The 24753-nt window shown below is 44.2% G+C and overlaps 1 protein-coding gene across 11 annotated transcripts in view; it reads left to right on the forward strand.

The window, feature by feature from the left end:
- The window catches only part of SON (SON DNA and RNA binding protein), a 105746-nt gene that overhangs the window by 39931 nt on the left and 41062 nt on the right, over positions 1–24753 (forward strand). For 10 of the 11 annotated variants that reach the window (XR_006388177.1, XM_044284442.1, XM_044284438.1 and 7 more), the window contains 4 exons: positions 906–13337; positions 16379–16542; positions 16979–17122; positions 22702–22881. Coding sequence is in view for 10 of the 11 variants with exons in the window: in XM_044284442.1 (XP_044140377.1) it covers positions 906–13337; positions 16379–16542; positions 16979–17122; positions 22702–22881 (12920 nt within the window). In the remaining variant the exon portion in view is untranslated. The remainder of the gene's footprint in view (positions 1–905; positions 13338–16378; positions 16543–16978; positions 17123–22701; positions 22882–24753) is intronic. The other variant, XM_044284441.1, reaches the window with a different exon arrangement.

Consider the following 24753-nt stretch of genomic DNA (forward strand, 5'->3'; position numbering starts at 1 on the left):
CCATACCAAAAAGCTGCTAGGGGCCCCTGTGGAAACCACCTCCCTTTGTTTTCAGGGTGAGGCTGTGCTGCTTTTTATGCAATCGTAGTTTCCTGGAATTGCACAAAGAATCTAATTGCAGTCATGAACCATTGGGAGGTGGTTTCCACACAGAATCTGCACCAAATTCATTCTGCAAAAGAAATAAATAAAAATAAACTCCATTTGAACAGCCCCTTTAAAGGTTTTGATCCTTCTGGAAACATTGAAGGCATTTCCCCAAGCGAAGAGCCCCTGGAGCCACATTGCATTATTTTCAGACAAAGTGCAGCTCTTGTCTGGCTTTTGTTGGGCATTATGCTTCAAGTGACTTATCCAGGAGTCAGAGTGGTACTTTGGTTAAACAGAATATGTGACCTCAATGTTGAAGGTCCAGAAAACGTATTTAACGTTTTTTTATGGTTAATCACACTCAAATGGGTTTCAAGAGATTAGTAGAAATTGGGATACAACAAAATAAGCTTTACTCACCTGTTGAATTGCCCACCATTTCAGTCCTCCTTGACTGTCTTTGTTTACAGGACTGCAGTGCTGATGTCATGGCTGCTCTAGCCAATCGCTGGCCTCAAAGATAACACAGTTGAAGCTAGTGGTTAGATGCAGCAGTCACATGTTGTTGACGTTTTGTTGGCGCTGCAGTCTTGTAAACAGACTATCGGTGAGGGCTTGTATAGCGTTGCTTGAGCTGTGGGTGATTCCACAGTTAAGCAATGTTTTTATTTTTTTGTTTTTATTTTTATTTTTTTATACATGTGCCCCAGTATTTGCTAATCTCGGACAACCCATTTAAAGTACTACAAATTTTGAATTATTGATTTTCTTCACCTCAGTAGTTTTATATTAAAATATTTTCTTTATATCCGTAGAAAAGGAAAGTGAATCGAAAGACTTGAAAACTACAGACCTAAGCTCAGATGATGATGGAAAAAAGGATTCATCAAAGAAGAAGTCAAAAAAGCACAAAAAACACAAAAGCAAAAAGAAAAAAAAGAAAAAGAAAAAAGAGAAAAACGAGAAGAGGTCAAAGTCGGCTTCAAGTGTTGAGGACCAAGAGAATGTCCTTTCAGAATCAAAGTCTGCTTGGAAACCAGTCATTTCATCTCCGAGCGAGCAAAACACATTAAACACTTCGTTATCCCAAATGGAAGAGAATGTAGATCCCCTGCCTTCAATGAGTGTTCAAGATCATAATGTGGATTCAGTGAAAGAACATCCTGCAAGGCCTCAGTCCGATATTGATTCAGGATTCTTTGGTCCAAAGTGTCCAAATGAAATGCATTTTTCAAATAATCTTACAATCTGTGAAGTTGAAATGACAGAACTGTCAAAAGAACCGCCCGTTGATTGTCAGCAAAATATTGAAAACCTGAAATGTAGTGAGGAAAATAATGAAAAACCACATACAAACTGTGAAACTGCTGAGGCCCTCCAAAATGAAATATTGTTGCCCCAGCCAGTCTTAACTCTTTCAGAAGAAAAAACTGTTGAATTGGGGAGTAGATTAGGTTCTGAAACAAATGAAGATCCCCTTAAACAATCTGACAATATTTCATCAATACCATTGCAGCCACAGTCAAAATCGGCTGGTGAAAATCTGTCAAAAGCAAGAGAAAAATCTAAGTCAAAATCATTAGCAAGAGAAAAATCGAGGTCCAAGTCCTTGACTAAGGTGCCAAAGAAACAAGCTAATTTAAAATCTAGGCAGAGATCACGTTCTAGCTCCATCGTACGAAGACGAAGGTCACGATCCAGCTCATTTGGTCAGAGACGGAGATCAAAATCCAAATCTCCAGTTAGACGAAGACGATCAAAGTCTAGCACTCCGGCACGGTATTCTAAATCACCAATACGGAGTTGGTGGTCAAAGTCAATAAAAATCAGACAAAGGTCTGTGTCAATTGAAAGAAGGCGACGGTCCCGGTCAAGATCCTTAGCAAAGAAACGTCGGTCAAGATCCAGATCATCTGAAAAGGGTCACTATTCAAGGACAAGATCCAGTGCAAAAAGAATATGGTCAAGATCTCGATCTGCAAATAGAAGAAAGTCCAGATCAACTAGCCGCAAACATAGGCATCGTTCAAGATCAGCAAGTAGACGAAAATCAAGATCTGCCGTAAGGACTTCCCCAAAGTCTAGCTCACCTTCAAGGAAACGGAAATCAAAGTCTGCATCTCCTCGTAGGAGGCAAAAGTCAAAAACATCCTCCCCTGTCAGACATAGATCAAGGTCTCGATCAGCTGTCCAAAAATATAGGTCCAGATCGGGTGCAGCTTCCAGAAGACACCGATCCAGAACTGGTTCAGATTCCAGAAGACGCAAGTCAAGATCTGGCTCTGCTTTGAGAAGGCGCAGGTCAAGGTCTCCTTCAGTTTCCAGAAGGCAAAAGTCAAGGTCTCCATCGGTCTCTCGAAGACTAAGGTTGAGGTCTCCCTCGGTGACCAGGAGGCGCAGGTCGAGGTCTCCCTCGGTGACCAGGAGGCGCAGGTCGAGGTCTCCCTCGGTGACCAGGAGGCGCAGGTCGAGGTCTCCCTCGGTGACCAGGAGGCGCAGGTCGAGGTCTCCCTCGGTGACCAGGCGGCGCAGGTCGAGGTCTCCCTCGGTGACCAGGCGGCGCAGGACGAGGTCTCCCTCGGTGACCAGGCGGCGCAGGACGAGGTCTCCCTCGGTGACCAGGCGGCGCAGGACGAGGTCTCCCTCGGTGACCAGGCGGCGCAGGACGAGGTCTCCCTCGGTGACCAGGCGGCGCAGGACGAGGTCTCCCTCGGTGACCAGGCGGCGCAGGACGAGGTCTCCCTCGGTGACCAGGCGGCGCAGGACGAGGTCTCCCTCGGTGACCAGGCGGCGCAGGACGAGGTCTCCCTCGGTGACCAGGCGGCGCAGGACGAGGTCTCCCTCGGTGACCAGGCGGCGCAGGACGAGGTCTCCCTCGGTGTCCAGGAGGCGCAGGACGAGGTCTCCCTCGGTGTCCAGGAGGCGCAGGTCAAGGTCAGCCTCCAAAACGCGCAAGTCAGGAACTGGTTCAGACACTAGGAGGCCTAGTTCAGGCATACAGGGACAAAAGTCACAATCTTCAGCAACAAGAAAGTCTAGGTCTACATCAGTTGCAAGGGGAGAGCAATCCACATTGCTGTCAAGTGCCAGTAAAGTCCAGTCAAGAGATGACAAGATGTCAAGCTCTTCTTTGGAAAGGAGATCAAGGTCGAAAGGAAAAAATGAAAAATCAAGGTCAAGATCTAGGTCTATCCCTTTGAACTCAAAATCTGCGGAAAGTGAACCTGCATTGCAAACCAAATCTGTTGCTGAACAAAGAATCCCTGGAACAATGTCATTAGATGAAAATCAACTTTCCATTTCTACGTCAATTGTTGAATCAGTTGGTCCAAATTTATCTACAGTAGAAAAGCATGTTGAAATGAAATTGCTCGATAGTTCAACTTCACTGACTGAACCAAAAAACTGTGCATCTCAATCTAAAACCAGTTCACCCATGCCATGCAATGATAATGGTATAGAAATTGAGTCTTCAGAGTCTAAAGCAGCAGATAATGTGCATAGTTCATCAACCATGTCTGTGGAGGATGATCACATGAAATTTGCATGTTTCAAATCTCCAACTGACCAGACTAATTCTACAGAATGTGACATGGATATTGAGGAGATCTCTTTTACACCTATAGAGACTGATTGCATGGAACAACCAGTGGAACTTCTAAATGTGGTTAAGTTCCCTGAAGAAGCATCCGAGGTAGAGAATACAAAGGTAGCAGATCTAATTCTTGATGAGCCTGAGCAAAAGACTTTAGGCAATACTGCAGTAGATGGGACTCGGAGTTCTTCTGCAGACTTTGGTCAGTTCCATGGACTCTCACAGCTGGCAAGCTCTTGTACCATGGAGTCCACAGAACGTATTAAGTCTGACGTTTGTGATGAGAGGTCCATGGTTGCTCCCTTAGAAGTTCAAGATCTAACCAATTCCTCATGTCTCATTAAGCCTAACATGGAAGATAAACTAGAATTTGCTCAAAAAGATTCGGATTCTATATGCAAAACCTATTTAAATGCAATAGAAAATTCACCTGCTATAACCAAATCTCCAGACTTAACATTACCAATTACGGATCCTTTGTCAACATGTATGAAAAATGCAGAAAATCAATTGGAATCTTTGCAGAGCTCTTCAACAACTGACCATACTGAAGGAAAAGCATATGTTTCTCCAATAATCTCAAATAATGAAATCTTATATAATAAGCAAGAAAATATTGTAATCAATAGTTTAGTTTCAAATGAAAGCCACAAATTCTCAGGACATAGTAGTCCAAGCACTATGTCCCCTGGTTGGAAGCACACTGAGGAAGAGATGTCTACAAATTTGTTAAATGATAATTTTTCCCACCAGAGAAGCACTCCTAATTTCAAGTCACCAACCATCAATTATGATATTTCAAATATGAGTCATGAATCTAAAGAGGAAATTCTTGAATCTAGTCAGTCTGAAGCACATTTGCAAAGAATGGAGTTAAAAATTGTTCAAGATACTCTTAGTGCTGAGCACAGTATTTCCAGCCCTGCAAAACAGAGTTCAAGTCATGACATTCGTATATACAGTGAAACAGAAAAAAGTGACCCCAGCTTTGTTGCTCAAAGTGATTTACTAGACAATTCTACATATAAGGAACTTGTGTCAAATGATTATAATTTCAAGGAAACGGGTGAATCTGAAGTATCACACCCTTTTGAGAGCAAGACTAAAGAAGTAAAGCTAATGAAAGAAAATAAGCAGAGTTTATCTAGCATGCACATCCATGAAGATCTTACTAGTACTTGTCAAGCTGTGGAATCTAATATCTTACCAGGATCCTCGCCTTACATGATTACACCTTTGACCACCTCTCCTTCTGAGGTAGAGAAGCTAAATGTTCTCAATAAAAGTGAATATTCTAGCATGGAAGAAAAGCCTGCCTCTGAAAGTACCCCACAGAATATTCCAGTTCCATTACATGTGGATGACACTGAGTACTCAAGATCCAAAGAACTAACTACTTCAGATGGTTCAAATATTACAAACTTGACTTCTCAAGCACATCCTAGCAAATTGCTATGTTCATCCACTAAGATCAGTGAAGTATCGCCTGAAGAGAATACTGATTGCACGTCTGTTATTTCATGCAATGAGAAGTCTTTAACTGACTCAGCAGAAGATAAAATGGAAATCCAAAGACCTGGTAAAGTGCTTTCAAACACTATTAATGCAGAATCCTACTCTGATGAATGTAAAAGAGTTCCAAAACCTTCCCCTTTTAACAATTGGAATGAAAGCTGCACAAAACAAGATGTGGACACGTTTTTGCATGGTGATGGTGCCCGGTTGGAGAGTTCTTCAAATAGTATGCCAAGCAGTGTCCCTGAAGACATCTGTCATTTTGAAGAAAACACTTGTGCAACAGAACAGAATTCTTTAACTGCTCCCTTTAGTGAAAAACAGTGCTTCAGTGCATCTCAAAGTTCTGATGGGAGCCTTGAAAAAGTTGACCAGAAGAATCAAGATTTTTTTTTAGCTCAAAACATTGAACACACTGTTGCAAATACAGAGACTGATAAAAAACATTGTTCTGCGAATAGTATTCCACAGAGAGACTCTGTTAGTAAGCACAATCAGTCTGTTTCAAAAGATTTGGCTATAAGTGATGACTGCAACAGCCAAGGAAATAGAGTTAAATCTTGTACTCCAGAAAGTGGTCCGAGTTTTCGTATACAACAAAAAGTCATATCCAAAATTGAAGAAAGGATGAATTTTGAGGAAGAAGGTTCAATTAAGTCATTAACTAAGGAGCCTGAATTGCAAACACCAGAGCAGAGAGCAAATGCTGAACCTACTTGTGGTGATTTAAGACCAAGTATGTCTACAGAAGATACAAAATTGTCACCTAAGCCCTTATTGCATGAGACAGGGAGGCTTTCTGTTTCTTCTATGCCAGTTCAGTTCAAATTTAGCAAAACCTTTAAGACTCTTGGTGTATCTCAGCTTTGTAGCACATCTGAAGATTCATCTGATGTAGAATCTTCTAAAGTTAACACCTCTTCCTCTGTTATGCGTAACACTACATTGTCAGCATCAGATACGTCAAGGTCTCGTATGAAGACTTCAGAATTACCAACTACTCCACAAACGTCTGATATTGGTGTAGAGCCTTCCAAGTCCTGCGCTTCTGTTACAGAATCCTCTCAATCAGACAATCAGTCCAGTCAGCTTTCTGAGAAAGATGGCTTGCAGCCTGAAAGCCTCCAGGCAGCAGATGACTCTCAGACTGGTTCAAGTGCCAAGCACACATTTCCCCATATTTCTAATGCTGCATCTAAATTGGGAGTGAAGCAGCGGCAGTACAGGTCAAGATCTGTAGCTCAAGACAGTCGAACACCTTCTGTAGACAGAGGGCATGGCTCTCGTTCACGTTCTGGTTCTCAAAGGCGACGCTCACATTCTAAATCTTCATCACGGAAAAAGAGGTCCCAGTCAACAGCCAGAAAGAAAAGCTCACATTCGAAGTCTGACAGAAAAAAGCGTTCCCGATCAAGAGAACGTAAGAGACGCTCACAATCCAAGGGCAAGAAAAAACGATCTACTTCGAAGTTGTCAGGAAAAAGAAAGCACTCCAGATCAAAATCATCAGAGAAGATTGGGAGTTCTAAATCTTCAGGAAAGCAGAGGAAATCGCGTTCTACATCAAAAACCCGAAAAAAGTCTAAGACTCCAGAAAAGAAAGAGAGGTCACGTAGTAAATCACAACCAAGAAAAAATTTACATTCTAAAACATCAAGTTCTAGAAAGCGATCACGGTCCAAATCTTCAAACCGGAGGAGAAAATCACGCTCTAAATCATTATCCTCAAGAAGTCGCTCACGATCAGTATCTGCATCTTGGAAACGCTTTTCCCGCTCAAAGCCTTCATTACATAGGAAACTTTCCCATTCCAGTTCAAGATCTATTTCTCCACTAAGACGTTCCCGTTCAATAAATAAGAGGCGTTCTTTCTCAAGATCTCCAGCTGCACGAAGTCCTTCAAGATCGCGGTCAAGATGGCATCGTTCAAGATCTCGTGGAAGATGGCGTCGTTCACGTTCTCTTTCAACCTCCAGACGTCGCTCTAGATCAACATCTAGACCTTCTCTATCAACTAAGAAAAGAAAATCCTTGTCACCTAGTCGTAGGCGAAGGTCACGATCACAAAACAAACAGAAAGATAAGTCTCCTCTAAGTAAACGCAAGTCAGCCTCCCCACAACCGCTACTGCTACCACCAACACAGAAAAAAATTGCCCAGTCAAAACCAGCAGGTTTTAAGCACAGCATCGGATTAAAGTCTCTTATTCAGAAACAGTTATCCCAAGCCAAATCACAAGGATCAGCTGGAAAGTTGTCTAAGGAACAAGTACCTTTACCTACTGCAACAAATAGATCACAGTTTTCAATATTTTCTGCAAGAACACAGGCTTCTATGTCTAACATGAGCACTATTGGACAGATCCCGGTTCCTAATCTGGCTGATGTACCTCTACCTAATATGTCTGCAGCAAGTCAAATTCCTATGCCAAGCGTACCTCCTGCAGAACCGCTTTCTATGTCTAGCTTAGCTGCTGAAACACAGTTGTCTGTTCCTGACTTAACCACTGCAAACCAATGGCATGTACCAGATATGTCTGGAGCACAATGGTCTGTACCTGACATTGCTGCAGGAACCCAGTGGTCTATGACAGACCTAGGAACTGCTACTCAGTGGCCTATGTCTGATCTAACAGCTGGCTCACATTGGCCTATGCATGATTTGACTGTTGGAGCACAGTGGTCTATGCCTGATCTTGCTGCTGGTACACAATGGGCTGTACCAGATGTAGCCACTGGAGCACAATGGGCAGTGCCTGACTTGGCTGCTGGAACACAATGGGCTGTGCCTGATCTTACTGCAGGATCTCAGTGGGCCATGGCTAATATGACTGCTGGAGCACAGTGGGCAGTACCAGACTTGGCAGCAACAGCACAGTGGGCTGTGCCTGATCTCACTGCTGGAGCACACATACAAAGGGCTGACTTGGCACCAGAAGCGCAAGTCCCAGGCTCAGACCTTGCACTTGAAGCTCAGGTTCCAGGTTCTGACCTAGCCACTGAAGCCCAAGTCCCTGGATCAGATTTAGCTGCTGAAGCACAAGTGCCTGGGTTTGACATGGTAGCTGAAGCTCAGCTACCTCCTGAACATGACTTAACTTCTGAAGAGCATAACATGATGCCTGACGTAGCTGCTGAAGCATTGGTGCCAGTTGCAAGTTCAACATTTGTCCCTGATGTTGCCGCAGGAATTCCATTACCTGATGTTGCGGCACAGTTGCCAGTACCTGATGTTGCTGCTACAATACACATGCCAGATGTGGCAACAGAAGCACAAAATCAGATGTCTGATTTTGTTGCTACACAAGCCTATATGTCTTTGGCACCTAAAGAGTCAGTTGAGGATTCACATTATGGAGAGCCTGATGTATCTTCTAAACATCAAGAAGAATCTGATTCTTGTGCTTTTGTACAGGAGTCATCACTGGAGCCTAATGTTAATGTTTTGCAAAATTTTAAAATGGAGGAAACGTTATCCTCTGTGCAGCAATTGCCAGTAGTTTGTACAGAAAACACTCTGTCAACTGAGTTGAGTGAAAAAAACATCTCCCTAGACAAAGGTGACCTACAGATACATCAAGACGCAGAAACACATGTGTTAATTAACCCTCCACAAGTAGAATCTGCCATGGAACCTCATCTTAACAGTGTAACATGTAGGTCATCTGATGCCTCTTTTGCTTCCTCTGAGAGCTCTGATTACTCTGTCCCTTCTGAATCTGTGGAGTCAAATCATACACAAGAAGAGTTGATTGATTGCCATAAAAATTCGGACACTTCCTTACAGTTTGAACCCCATGCTAACTCTAACTTTTCTGTTGAATCGCAATCCAGTCCCATACAAACGGCATGTGTTGAACCCAACGAAGTCCGTGATCAGCCTCTAATTGCTGTAACAAACTCAATGACTGACGACAGCCTAAAGGCTGAATCATATAATAGTTCTGATCATATGGTGATAATGGAAGTGTGTTCAAAATCTGTCTCTACCAAATGGGTTTCACCTTACGCCAGCCATGATGACATATTACAAAATGAAACCTCTGTTAATTCTAACACCACACAGGAAATTGACACTCACAGTATTTCTGACGTCTGTGAAAGTGAAACTTGTACTCCTGACCATTCTCAGCAAGTGGTACTGAATCCTAGCCTTGGCCTCCCCTATCAGACTGAACGCTGTGTTAGTCCAGAAAAACCACGGCTTGTTGAACCATATACAAGCCCAGACCATCCTCAATTGGTGGAGCCCTATACAAGTCCAGTACATCCCCAGTTGGTTGAACCCTACCCCATCCCACAGCACCGCCCATTAGTGGAACTCTATTCCAGTCCAGAGCATCCTCATCTTGTGGAACCATATGCAAGCCCAGACCTTCCACAGCTAGTTGAACCATATGCTAGCCCAGATCGGCAACAGCTGTTTGAACCCGAAACGGAGCAGAGCCAAACTTCTCGACCAATAAGTCCTGCCCTTGTGCAAAACACCTGTAGCCTTGCTGAAAAACCTGAAGAACATTCTGACTCAGTCCATATTCTGACGCATGCAGCTGTGACATGCACTCAAGTAAATTCAGACTCCCCATGCTCTGATAGTTCAGATGTCAAAAGTGATTTTTCCCAAGTGCATGAATACTCTGTGACCTCAGATCTAGCCAAAAAACAAGATGAAATAGTTGATTATTCTCATTTCAGTGAAGCAACTTCTGCAAGTGTATCTGTGCAAGAGGTTCCTTGCCCAAATCTTCTAAAAACTTCATCCGAAAGCAGCTTTATTCCCAAGGAATTAGCTGCAGAAGAATGTTCCTGGACAGAAGGTCAGCTTGTAGAAATGCCTTCAGGATCTCCATTGGAGCCCTCTTCAAGCCCTTCCCAGCTTTGCAGTCCTCACCCAGTTCATCATGATGAATCATGTATCATCACTAACAACAAGCCTTCTGATTCATGTAGTTCTGATGAGCCAAAGTTCAATTCATCTTGTGTTACCACCAATCACCAGCTTCCGGGCGAACAGTGTTTAACAGATGAGCATGGCCAGTCAAAAGAACTTTATTCTGTTGAGGAAGATTCCCAACCACATAAAGACTTCATCAGTTCAGAACAAGTGCAAGACAAAACATATAATATACCAGTTCAGCCTCAAGAAAATGTTCTAAGTCCATCTGTACCACACACAAATGAGCAATGCCTTAATGCTACTCGTGTACCATTTACAGAATATGAACACCCTTCTGCTGACTCAATTAGCCACCCAGACAAAAACTTGTGTGTTACTGTTGTATCAAATACCATCATAAATTTGCAAGATGAAGATCCCATCATGCCTTTACCAGACATACCTGAACAAGAAACGATCCCTCAACATTCGCACTCAGAAGAAAGTAAAGCTGCTTTTGGTTGCGATCTTTCTGACAAATTGGTTACAACTCAAGTTGATGAGCTCTTAGAAAAACCTCACAGTTCAGACCCAGTTGTGCTGCATGACTCTCAAGATAGCGGTTCTGCATCCCCTTCACAACAACTATCTGATTGTCCTAACCGTTTTCTGCCAGAGCATTCGACAGATGCTGACCAAAGCACACAACCAGAAGATTTTACCAAAATCAAGCAAAGGTTTGACCAAACTATTACAACTGGTGACTCTAACACTGATGCTTTCCAATCACAAGAATTTGACGGGTCTGTTGAAAAACCATTTTCTACTGAAAATACTTCGTTTCCAACAGATTTGCCATGCTTAAACCAAGATGAACTACAGTGTATGACTTCAAACCAAACTTCGGACTTGTCTGAATGTATGGAGCATAAACCTGAGAACTCTGGTGAATGTATTAAAACTGATAACCATTTTACATCTACTCCACCAGACCTTTTGCCTTATGATTCTGATCAGCCACCGGATGTGTGTTCTGAACCTTCATCTGAGCCAGTTTCATTCAACTCACAGCCACCTCCTGAACTTCTGCCTTATGATTCTGAGCAACCTGCAAACTCTTTTCTTAGTACTTCAGATTATTCTACTGAACAAGGTTCTTTAGACTTTCATGCACCGCCTGAGTTATTGCCCTATGATTCTGATCAACCCGCTGTCTTGCAGAACCAACCAACAGAACCTACTGGAAAAGAACTACCCGAGTATGAGTCAACTGTTAGCCATCATGAAACAAACAAAGTTCTAGATCTGCATTCAGTCGACTCTGGGGAAAACTGTGGTAACAGTGAAAGCCTGAATATGCATGAGATCCCACAGAAATGTGAGCCTTCCAATCAAACGTTTAACGATGAGTTGAATTTTGTAAAGGAAGTATCTTCTGAATGTTCTATAAAAGAGGTTCCTTCAACAGAGCAAGAGTTTATTTCAGATACTTTGCAAGAACCTTCAGTTCCATCTGCAGTTGTTGATTGCACACAAGAGGATCATAGTTCTTCCCAGTCTTCAACTGATGAGCACCTTCATACTGCTCAGCCATTAGCAGAAAATGAGCAACCTGTTTTACAGCCAGTTTTAGATTCCGAGATCCCAGCAGATATAGTTTCTAGGGATGAAAATGATACAGAACAAACCTCTCCTTTAACAAATATTCCTGACACCAATGCTGAACAGTTCTCTTCATCTTATGAGTTGGAGAATACCTCGGAATCTGAAACGTTAAGGGTTTTGCCTTTGATGCAAGATGAAGTTTTTCTGGAAACCACAGGGAAAAGTTCACCACTAATGTCCTTGACAAATGCTGAGTGTCAACAACCCAAGTCTGTATGTACAAAGACAGATCACATTTCAGAAGTGAAAAGCAGACCTGAACATTCGCGTTCACGATCCATAGACAGAAAGCAATCTACATCTAAATCGGCGTCACAAAATAAGCGTTCTCGCTCTAAATCGGTGACACAGACAGAGAAGTCACATTCTAAATCTTTGGCAAGATCAAGGAGAACCAAGTCACGCTCCGCTTCTACTGAAAGCAACAGACAATCTCCTGTAGTAAAAAGGAAAAAATCTGCATCTGTGGTGCATAAAAGATCCTCAAGGTCAGCATCCCGGGGACGTAGACTGCGTTCTCGCTCCTCCTCACTGTCTCCTAGAAAGCGCTCTCGGTCATCTTCTTGGAGGCGCTTGCATTCTCAGTCCCGCCAAAGGCATTCTCGCTCACCCGAAGTTCATAAGAGGTCTCGGTCACCTTCAGTAACCAGCAAGAAAAGATCACATTCATTGTCCCGCAAGAGGCGTTCACCTTCAGCTTCTGCAACTCGTAAGAAAAGCTCCCCTTCACCTGCAACTCGCAGGAGACGCACACCTTCACCACCAGCCACTCGCAGGAGACGCTCACCCTCTGTCACTCGCAGGAGGCGGTCCCGCTCACCCTCCGTCACTCGCAGGAGGCGGTCCCGCTCACCCTCTGTCACTCGCAGGAGGAGGTCCCGCTCACCCTCTGCATCTCGCAGGAGACGCTCTCCTTCACCTTTTGCAGCACGCAGGAGACGCTCTCCTTCACCTGCTGCATCACGCAGGAGACGCTCTCCTTCACCTGCTGCATCACGCAGGAGACGCTCTCCTTCACCTGCTGCATCACGCAGGAGACGCTCTCCTTCACCTGAGTTTCGAAGAAAGAAATCCCCATCTCTAACGAGAAAAAGACGCTCCCGTTCCACATCTGCCTCCCGCAGAAGACGTTCACGGTCTGCTTCTCAAAGAAAGCGCTCCTGTTCTCCTGCTGCTGCCAGAAAAAGAAGGTCCAAATCTAAATCTCCATCAAAATCGCCAACAGGCAAACAATTGAAGTCTGATCGATCTCGGAGTCCCTCACAGAGTGAGGTGTCACGTAAGAGGAAATCACGATCTTCATCAAGAGACAAGAAAACTGATGAAAAGAGAAGAAAAAGGTCTAGCTCTAAAGATTCTTCTAAAGACTACTACAGCATCAAACAAAGGCGGAAAAGTCGAACACCTCCAAGACGGAAAAAGTCAAGATCTCCTAGCCGGAGAGGAAGCGTGTGCAAATCTCCAGTGAGGAGGAGACGTTCAAGATCACCTGTAAGAAGGAAGAGTTTCAGCAGGTCTCCCATACGGCGAAAGCGATCGAGATCTAGGGATAAGTCTTTGGACTCTGTCAGATCACCAAAACGTCTCACAGATCTTGGTAAATATGTTTTTTATATCTATTTCTGACCATATAGCTTTAAAAAAAAAAAACTGTATTTTTACTTTATAAATTCCCCAGGTTACAATGGCTTGACAACTGCCAAACTGCTTTTCCTCCTCTGCTGTCAGCATACGTTCAACAGTTTCTTTTCTTTTTTTGTGTGTTCAGGCAGCATGTTCCAGCAAACAGTCTGTCCTATACAAGTCTAATGCCACTGAGCTAAAGGTGGAGAATGGTGAAGCTGAATTTTGCTATATTTAAATTTGTTGTCCCAAGATAGACACTTATCTCTGGGGTCCCACTGCTGGAACCCTCTACGATCACTAGAATGGGACTATGTCCCCAGTCTGAATGGAGAAGCGGCCATGCATGGGCACACACTTTTCAAAGTCTATGGGACTGAGACAGTGCTGGGGACTCGAGATAGCTGGGGTCCCCACCAATCAGACCTGTCAATAGGCGATTTGTCAGTCTCTTTAAATCCTGTTAGTGTCACTGAGTTTTCAAAAAGACTTTTCATGTTTCATATGTTGAGATCCCCTCCAATCGCTAGAAGGAGAAAGTCGCACTCTCTTCACTGCAGGAGATTGGTTTAGTAGAAGTCTATGGGCCCATCTCGATCCCGTCCTCTGCTGCGAGAAGATATGCAAGGGCCCCTCTCTCTCGTCATTCTAGCAATCAGTGGCTGTCTCGCCGCTCAACTCGGACCCCCACTGATCTAACTTTTAAAATGTCTCAGACATATTAATGTTTTTTTGGAAACTCTGTGACCCTCAGTGAAGGTCTACCACCAAGTATATACAATAAAATAATGTACAAGATTTTTTTGAATGTTTAGTTTTCTTTTGAGCATTGATTGTCCAGTGGCGTGGTGCACGCTCATATAACAAGAATAGACTAGCTTACCTTTAGTCTCCTGTCTTGGTAGTTAGGAACCTCCTCTGCAGCTTCTTTTTGTGGTCATTATGTCAGTGGTGGGCGACATGTACGTTGGTCAATATGTTCTGCTTTGTTGCATAAAACTAACCCCAGTAATAAAATGTTAGGGAGATACAATTTGTGACCAGTTTTATTTCTTTGCATATAACTGGTGAAACACTGTCCAAAACTGTATTCTATGATAGAATTGCTGAATATTCTATAAATTTAGTTGCTATTGGTCTAACCCAGGGATGGGCAGACTGTGGCTCTCCAGATGTTGTCAAACTACAACTCCCAGTAAGCCCAGTCTGCCTACAGCTATCAGCCTACAGCAGGGCATGATAGGATTTGTAGTTTTACAACAGCTGGAGGGCCGCAGTTTGCCCATCACTGGTCTAACCTATGGGACCCCAACTGGTCCTGTGAACCTGAATGTCCAGTCTCCTTTCACAACAGAGAAGTGTTTGCTCAAAATCTATAAATTGGTCAGTCAAGATTGTCCAATTTGAGAAGTATGTAGAACTAGATTTAAAGGCTATGTACACCTTTTGGAGGCAATGTTTTAAAGATTGCATTTAACTAATTTTTAGCAAAAAAAAATAACACTTATTAAAAATATTGAACCGTTCTGTCACAAAGGGTTATGTTTTTTCTAACTCTGTGATTGGTACTTTTCACTTTGCGCTGGTCATCTTATAACCCTCATCTCTTAACTGCTAAGAGGTCTTAGACACTTATTTAGGCCACATTCTTATCAGTAATATAAGGATTAATCTTTGAGTGTTTATAATGTTAGAGGGCAGAGATAAGAAGTCCTTCTGCTTCTCAAATGGTGGAAAAGACGAAAAAATCTACAGGCAGCTAGTAAAGCATGTCAGTTCTGTACACAAAAAAAGATTCCATACTTTTTTATAAAGACCAATTGAGAAAATTATTTTTCGCTCAAATGAAGTACAATACAATAATAAAAAAAAAATTGCCTCTAAAGGTGTACATAGCCTTTAAAGGAATTTTGCTAGTGTTTCACAGTAGGTCATCAGTATGGGATCGGCAGTGGTCTGACTGCCATCACCCCCTCTGATCAGTTGTGTGAGGTAGTCGTGGCCCTTACTGCATCTCTTGTGACCACATTGGATAGCGGCTGTACTTAGTATTAAAGCCCTGGCCCATTCACTTGACTAGGACAGCTACATTTAGGCCAATGGACATGACGTCACAGACTTAGGACGAGGCTGCAGCTCTCACAGGAGTGCCTCAGTCTTTTCAAATAGCTGATCAACAGAGGTTCTGGAAGTCTGATGCCCACTGATCAGATACTGATGACCTTTTCTAAGGGTTATGTCAGAATTATTAAAATCTCAGACAACCCCTTTCAGTGGGTGAGCTCCTTTTTATATTGGTATTATACTGCAATATAAATATAGATTTATTAGTATTTTTTTTTATTTTTTTTGTGCTTGCCTTTTTTTTGTGCTTGCCTGTAAAATACTTTTGAGTTTATTGGGGGACACAAGACCATGAGGATGAAGATGGGGTGAGTGTGGTGGACCCAGTGGATACAGCCTTGTAAAAGCTGGGGTCTCGAGTAGGAGTGTGGCCAACTGGAAGGACTTTCAACTGGAATGACGACTGATATTTCTGAACGAGGGACCCCTGAGACGGGCATATCCAGTGCCTGGAACTAAGGTGTAGTGGCTGCCTCAAGAGGGATGCAACCGTGCGGAGCACACCGGCGGGCTCTGGTTTGTTTGGGGGTAGGGGGTTTTAGCGCAAGCTCCAAGGGAATAAAGAGTAAGCTCAGGCTTAGGAGGATGGAAAGACTGGAGAGAGGTGGATGAGTGAAGTGTGGGATGGGAAAGTGAAAGGACAGAGCATTTATACCCTGGTTCCACCTACTCGCCCCTTTTTCATCCTCATGGTCTTCTGGGTCCCCCAGTGATACAGGTAAGTAATTAATACAGGTTAAATATAGAAAATAAGTAGAAGTTCGGGAATTCTAAATTTTAGCATTGATTTTTCTGGAATGAGAAAAAGAAAAACTAAGTTTGTAACGGGTATTTTCTAGAATACTGCCATGTGCGTGAGCCCTTATAACAATGTGCTAATTGCCTTTTCAGACAAGGCCCAGCTTCTGGAGATTGCCAAAGCCAACGCTGCAGCCATGTGTGTTAAGGCAGGTGTTCCTTTACCAGCAAGCTTGAAGCCTGCTACACCTGCTGCACCAATGGATGACAAGAATCCCCATCGGACGTATGGTGTGACCATACAGGAACTTACTGAGGTTAGTAAATGCTAGAATCTGGGGTGCGGGGCACTAAAACTTGGAACTTTTACTGGTTGTAGCCAATTTTTTTTTGCCTGATAGATAAAATATCAGTCAATAGAGATGAGAAGTGTTGGTCATAATTTTGGTATTTTGCTCACTATTGAATTTGTGATTTGCCATACATTACTATGCCTTGTGATTTTGCTATTGTATCCTGTAAATCCATTATGACAGGTGAAAATATTGTGACTATATGGCGTGCTAAAAAGCGTTAGCATGTTTTCAGTTGTCTGGGAATAGTTTTTTTATTTTTTTTAACCCCTTTTGAATGTATTGTACTCTGCTTTATGGACGATTTTTGGTGTGGCATCCTCACTGTCAGAAATTGACCTTTTTAATATTTTATTTTTTTTCCGATGAGTTAACTTTTTTTTTTTTTTTTTCTTCAAAGAAATGCAAACAAATTGCTCAGAGTAAAGAAGATGATGTGATTGTAAATAAACCTCACGATTCTGATGACGAGGAAGAAGACCGACCTTTTTATAATCATCCGTTTAAAGTCAGTGAACACAAACCAATTTCCTTTAGTTTACTGGTGAGTACTTGTTAGTTGGGGAATTACTGTAGTGTCTATTAAGTGATGATAGATCAATATGGGGGGAGGTGGTTATCAATAGCAAAAAACTATTTTTCATTAAAAAGGCAGTGCATAGGATCAAACCTGCTGCGAATCCACAGGCAGAGTGAATGAGATTAAACTAATTTCACGTACACTTTGCATTTTTGTTTCCGTGCGGAAATGGACCTGCCATGCAGATTTTTCAATCTGCAGCATGTCAATTGTTGGTGCGGATTTCACTCTTTGCAATGCAAAGGATGAGATCTGCAGAATAACTGCATGAAATCCGCAACAAAATCTGCAAGTTAAGGGCTCATGCACATGAACGTTATTTGGTTCCGCATCTGAGCCGCATTTTTTGGGGTGTGGATGCAGACCCATTCACTTCAATTGGCCCGCAAAAGATGGGGACAGCACTCAGTCTGCTGTCCACATCCGTTGCTCCGTTTCGTGGGATCGCAAAAAAATAGAACATGTCGGTGCGGTCGTGTGCATGAGCCCTAAGGCCCCATTCACACATCCGCAATTTCGTTCCGCATTTTGCGGAACGAAATTGCTGACCATTCATTTCTATATACGGAAATACGGATACGGAATTGCGAACCGGATCCGAAATTCCGTTCCCGAAAAATATAGAACATGTCCTATTCTTGTCCGCAATTGCGGACAAGAATAGGCATATTCTATTAGTGCCGGCAATGTGCGGTCCGCAAAATGCGGAACGCATATTGCCGCTGTCCGTGTTTTGTGGATCTGCAAAACACACACGGATGTGTGAATGGACCCTAAACGTGTAGTTTTAGGTGCATAACCAGTGTATCCTTAACCCTGGGTTCACACCTGAGCGTTTTACAGCGCGTTCAAACGCGCTGTAAAACGCTTAAGACATGAAAACCAATGCTTCCCTATGGGAAGGGTTCACACCTGGGCGTTTTACAGCGCGTACGAAAGCGCAGTAAAACGCCCGACGCTCAAACAAGTACTTGAGCTTCTTTGGGGCGTTTTGACGCGCGTTTGTGGCCATAGGACACTGCAGTCAATGACACAAACGCGCGTCAAACGCGCGTTTACTATTACAAAAAACGCGCGACAAAAACGCGCGTAAAACGCGCGTTTGAGGAACGCTCAGGTGTGAACCCAGGGTAAGAGTATGGATGGGATCCTTTGTATGAAAATTTACAATTTACCACCTTTACCTTGAATAAGAACATAGCTGCTGTAATCCTACTGTCTCTCTCCGTGCCGTTCTGTGTTTTGGGCCCCCACCTCTTTGATATTGATGAACTTTTTGATTTGTCAGGTCTTTGGATTGCCTAGTTTAAGCTTACACTTTCTACATTTTTTAAGAGGTTTAGTAAATCTTTAAGATTTTTTTTATATTTTAACACAAAGATAGTTACATTCTTGACATACAACTGTATGTTAAAATTTTTGGGGGACTTTTGTATTTTATGTAGATAACAGTAATAATGCACCACATAATGAGTGGTATTCTGCAAAGATGAGCAGCACTCCAACGCAGGATAAAATAAAATACAGAAAGTTTATTCACCCATGGTGTATAGGGCTGCAACGATTAATCGATGTAATCGATTATATTCGATAACTGGATTCGTTGTCGACGAATCCAGTTATCGAATAATCGCCGATTCGTTGCTATGCGGGCGGGCGGGCGGTCGCTGCATCTTTATTTTACCTTTTTACAATGACACTCCTGTAACAGCCAGGCAGAGCGGACGGCGGCGTAACGTCACTCACGTGACGCGCCTGCTCCGCCTCCTTCATTCATGAGGTGGGCGGAGCAGGTGCGTCACGTGAGTGAGTGACGTTGCGCCGCCCTCCGCTCTGCCTGGCTGTTACAGGAGCGTCATTGTAAAAAGGTAAAATAAAGATGCAGTGATTAGTCCGACTTATAAGCATCGGGGCCGGGGCTGTTATGGGGAGGGGGGAGGATCTGTCTATGGCACTGCTATGGGGAGGGGGGTCTGTGTATATCACTGCTATGGGGAGGGGGAGGATCTGTCTATGGCACTGCTATGGGGAGGGGGGTCTGTGTATAGCACTGCTATGGGGAGGGGGGTCTGTGCACTGTTATGGGGAAAGGGATCTGTGCACTGTTATGCCCATAACAGTGCACATATCCCCCTCTCCATAACAGCGCCACCCACAGATCCCCCTCTCCATAACTGCGCCGCCCACAGATCCCCCTCTCCATAACTGCGCCGCCCACAGATCCCCCTCTCCATAACTGCGCCGCCCACAGATCCCCCTCTCCATAACTGCGCCGCCCACAGATCCCCCTCTCCATAACTGCGCCGCCCACAGATCCCCCTCTCCATAACTGCGCCGCCCACAGATCCCCCTCTCCATAACTGCGCCGCCCACAGATCCCCCTCTCCATAACTGCGCCGCCCACAGATCCCCCTCTCCATAACTGCGCCGCCCACAGATCCCCCTCTCCATAACTGCGTCGCCCACAGATCCCCCATAATAGTGTCGCCCACAGATCCCCCATAATAGTGTCGCCCACAGATCCCCCATAATAGTGTCGCCCACAATTTGTTTTAATATGGCCTTTGAACATAATTTTTCAAGTAAGATCATATAAACCTCTGTTTTGTAATTTTGTCGTTTTTCCCGATTAATCGCCCTAATGGTGTAGCAACGTTTCTGAGCCTTTCTCAAGCCTTAACCCTGGGTTCACACCTGAGCGTTTCCCAAACGCGCGTTAAACGCGCGTTTTTAACGCGCGTTTTTGTAATAGTAAACGCGCGTTTGACACGCGTTTGTGTCATTGACTGCAGTGTCCTATGGCCACAAACGCGCGTCAAAACGCCCCAAAGAAGCTCAAGTACTTGTTTGAGCGTCGGGCGTTTTACAGCGCGTTCGTACGCGCTGTAAAACGCCCAGGTGTGAACCATTCCCATAGGGAAGCATTGGTTTTCATGTCTTGAGCGTTTTACAGCGCGTTTGAACGCGCTGTAAAACGCTCAGGTGTGAACCCAGGGTAAGAGAGGCTCAATTGTGGAGCCGAAACGTTGCTACACCAAGAGTGAATAAACTTTCTGTATTTTATTTTATCCTGCGTTGAAGTGCTGCTCTTCTTTGCACACTATATTTTGGGTAAGCTTTATTCCCCTGAGCGTGCACCCGGCCATTTCAAATCTTGATTGGTGCTGCCTGACTTTATTATATATACTATATATGTATATCATTTATTTTTCTCCTGATTTTAACTTTCTGCTTGGGCTGACTGATCTCTATGAGCTGCAATATATTCCATCGGTGGCATATGTTATGAGAATGGAACCTTCACCAGTCTGTTTGTAGTAGAGCTGAAACTTTAATAATATACTCAGAAGCAGTTCCGGAAGCTTAGTACTCAAATCTTGTCTGTCATGCACAGTCTCTATTTAGTTAATAGACAGTAATGCTTAGAGCGATTTTATCGAGCATGTAAAAAAAAAAAAAAAAAAATACAGACAAGTACCTATATGTGATGCCATCATGGATCAGAACAAATTCTATATTGTACAGAACCTCTGTTTTGATGCTGCTGGGGCTTGCTGCGAGTGGGATTACCAGTGTATCTACAAGTAGCACTCGGCTTCCTTAGGGCTCTTTCACACTTGCTTTGTCCGGATCAGTCGTGTACTCCATTTGCCGCAATTACACGCCGGATCCGAAAAAACGTGAGTGAACTGAAAGCATTTGAAGACGGATCGGTCTTCAAAATGCATTCAGTGTTACTATGGCAGCCAGGACGCTATTAAAGTCCTGGTTGCCATAGTAGTAGTGGGGACCGGGGGAGCAGTATACCTACCGTCCGTGTGGCTCCCGGGGCGCTCCAGAATGACGTCAGAGCGCCTCATGTGCATGGATGACGTGCCAAGCGATCACGTCATCCATGCGCGTGGGGCGCCCTGACGTCACTCTGAAGCACCCCGGGAGCCGCACGGACGGTAAGTATACTGCTCCCCCGCTCCCCACTACACTTTACCATGGCAAACAGGACTTTGGTTACCATGGCTGCCAGGACGCTATTCAGAAAAAGCTAAACGTCCGATCCGGTAATGCGCCGAAATGACGTTTAGCTTAAGGCCGGATCCGGATTAATGCCTTTCAATGGGCATTAATTCCGGATCCGGCTGTCACGACCCCTGGTCATGGTCGTGACTCCTTGGGAGCCGCATGCAGTTATCCGCGGTCTGGTGTTGTCGCAACCGCAGCTGGGGGCACTTAGTGGTTGTATGCACTTGGACACCTCCCTTCACCTGCGGTTGTCCGCGGCAACGTCTGGTGTTGTGCATGTGGTGGCAGGGTCTCTGCCTGCTGGTTGTTCTGCAGGACACGGTGGCCACGCATGCCGTTGCCAGCGGTGACAAGTGAGTGTGTGTGCTATTCCCCTTTAAGTTGGTGTTTTCCCTTCTGTGGTGTAGGAAGGGTTAACTCCCTTCCCAGTGTGTGTGTTGTCACTGGGTGTGGTTGACTGGTGGGTGTGGCCTTTTGGCCTATATAGCCTGAGTCTCTTGCAGGCTTCAGTAGGTTGCTCTCAGCCATGCTGGCTGGAGCAGCCTCCTGTCTCCTCCATCTGCCTGGTGAGGACCATCCTTCTGGTCATAAAACCTTGTTAGTAAAACCTTTGTTACCTTGTCTGATATGTTTATGTGTATGTGGTTGCTGGCTTGTTGCACCTTATGGTTCCCTGTGTGATGTATGGTGTGTGCTGTGGTCTTCTCTGTTGTTGTAGACAGACAGCACTTTTGCATGGGTTCTGGGCGGTGTGTTTGTGGCAGGTAGGTGAGGTTGAAGTTCCACATACCTGCCACTGCCATAAGTGGTATTGGATTCCCTTTATTTCCAGCTTGGCCTTTCTAGGCTCCTGTTCCTCTGTGTTCTGGAGGAACAGGTAGTCTATCCAGCTCCTAGCCTAGGGACCTGCGGAGGGATAGTAGGGACCCGAGGTTCCTGCGCATGGGTCCTCCTACCTTAAAGGTCGGCCCATGCAGGTTAGGAGTTAGGGTCAGATCAGGGAGACTTTAGGAGGTGACCTGCTCCCTGATCCTGTGGTCTTGCAGCGACCAAACATCTCCGGGTACCGCACGGCTGGGGGTTTCCCCCACCGCCAGCCGTGACACCGGCCTTGCGGCAAGTGTTCAGGATTTTTGGCCGGAGCAAAAAGCGCAGCATGCTGCGGTATTTTCTCCGGCCAAAAAACGTTCCGGTCCGGAACTGAAGACATCCTGATGCATCCTGAACGGATTTCACTCCATTAAGAATGCATGGGGATAATCCTGATCAGGATTCTTCCGGCATAGAGCACCGATGACTGAACTCTATGCCGGAACAGAACAACGCAAGTGTGAAAGAGCCCTTAGCCGTTTATTTCATTATGTTCTTATCAGAGGCAGTGTATTTTCTGCGGGTCTGATTAGCTCCTCCTACATAAGGTTAAAACTGGCGCAGTAATAGTTAATCATTATGATTTTATCGTCTGTATTTATATGTCTACTTTATAACTGATTTACTTTTACAATTTTTTATTTTTTTAACAGAATCCTAGCCTGAAACCAGCTCCCAAAACCCAGGTAACTTTGACTAAGGAGTTCCCGGTGTCTTCTGGTTCTCAGCACCGGAAGAAGGAGTCTGATAAGGTATATGGAGAATGGGTCCCAGTTGCTAAAAATACAGAAGAAAGCAAAGATGATGTCTTCACAAACACAGGTCCTTCACAGGTAAGACATTGTTGTGTGTATCTGCAGTAATCTCACCTTTGTCCATTCATTCTCTAGGCCAGGTCACCTTTTAATCATGAGTTTGATGATGAAGGTTGTAAGATTGTTTTCTTTTCCTGTCCTGCTGGTTTGTGTGCTGAGGTTATCAGACTTAAAGGGATTGGCCCATTTTGAACATTGCATATTGCTAGGGTATGTCATCAACGTCAGATAGGTGCGGGTCCTATTTCTGGGACCTGTACCTACTATGAGGAACAGAAGTATTTGAAAACCCTGTGATTTTGCAAGTTCTCCCACTTAGAGATCATGGAGGGGTTTGAAAGTCACATTGTAGGTGCATTCCCACTCTGAAAGAAGAAAATAAAAAAATAAAAAATTTGGAAATCACATTGTATGATTTTTAAAGAATTGATTTGACTTGCACTCCTGAACATAAGTATTTGAACACCTGAGAAAATCTGTTAATATTTGGTACAGAAGCCTTTGTTTGCAATTAGAGGTCAAACATTTCCTGTAGTTCTTGACCAGGTTTGCACACTGCAGCAGAGATGTTGGCCCACTCCTCCACACAGATCTCCTCCTCTAGATCTGTCAGGTTTCGGGGCTGTCGCTGAGCAACACGGAATTTCAGCTGCCTCCAAAGATGTTCTATTGGTTTTAGGTCTGGAGACTGGCTAGGCCACTCCGGAACCTTGATATGCTTCTTACGGAGCCACTCCTTGGTTATCCTGGCTGTGTGCTTTGGGTCGTTGTCATGTTGGAAGACCCAGCCACGACCTCCTCTGGATCATCCAGATGGTCATTGGCAAACTTTAGACGGGCCTGGAAATCTGATGACTTGAGCAGGGAACCTTCTGTGCAATGCATGATTTGAAACCTTGACGGCGTAGTGTTCTACAGACAGTGACCTTTGAAAATGTGGTCCCAGCTCTCTTCATGTCATTGACCAGCTCCTCCCTTGTATTTATGGGCTGATTCCTCACCTTTCTTATCAGTGATACCCCATGAGGTGAAATCTTGCATGGAGCCCCAGTCTGAGGGAGACTGACAGTCGTCTTTAGAATCTTCCATTTTCTAACAATTGCTCCAACAGTTGATCTATTTTCACCAAGTTGCTTGACAATTGCCCCGTAGCCCTTTCCAGCCTTGTGGAGGTCCACAATGTGGTCTCTGGTGTATTTTGACAGCGCTTTGGTCTTGCCCATGGTAGTAGTTGGCGTCTGACTGACTAGGTAGTCAGGTGTCTTTAAAGAGCTCAGACAGGTGCTACTAAGTTAGATTAATGAGTGGAGTAGAGGTGGACTTTTTAAACGCACAGTAACAGGTCTTTGAGAGCCAGAATTCTTGCAGTTTCTCAGGTGTTCAAATACTTATGTTCAGCAGTGCAAGACAAATACAGTCTTTAAAAATCATACAATGCGATTTCCTGAAATTATTATTATTTTTTTATTCTGTATGAGTGGTAATGTGAATTTCAGACCCCTCCATGATTTCTAAGTGGGAGAACTTGCAAAATCGCAGGGTGTTCAAATAGTTCTGTTCCTCACTGTATCTGGAGAACTGAGCCCCTGAAGTGAAGGCGCCCACTGCATGTTTTCAATCCCTAAGGCAGTTCCAAAAATTGCCAAGTGAGTACTCAGGTCTTTACAAACTCCCATAGCTGTGAATGTAGGGTGACTGCTTTCTGGACATAGGAGCGGATCCAGAAGTGGGACCCACGCCTGATATTGATGGCCTATCCTACAGATATGCCATGAATGTCCAAGATGGAAATACCCTTTTATGTGTTTGTACAGGACCCAATCTGATTACTTTTAATGGCATTGGTTAAGTTGATTTTAGATTTTGTAATAATATCGGGTATAATAAAAC

Source organism: Bufo gargarizans, chromosome 3 (assembly GCF_014858855.1).
Source record: "Bufo gargarizans isolate SCDJY-AF-19 chromosome 3, ASM1485885v1, whole genome shotgun sequence".
NCBI lineage: Eukaryota > Metazoa > Chordata > Amphibia > Anura > Bufonidae > Bufo > Bufo gargarizans.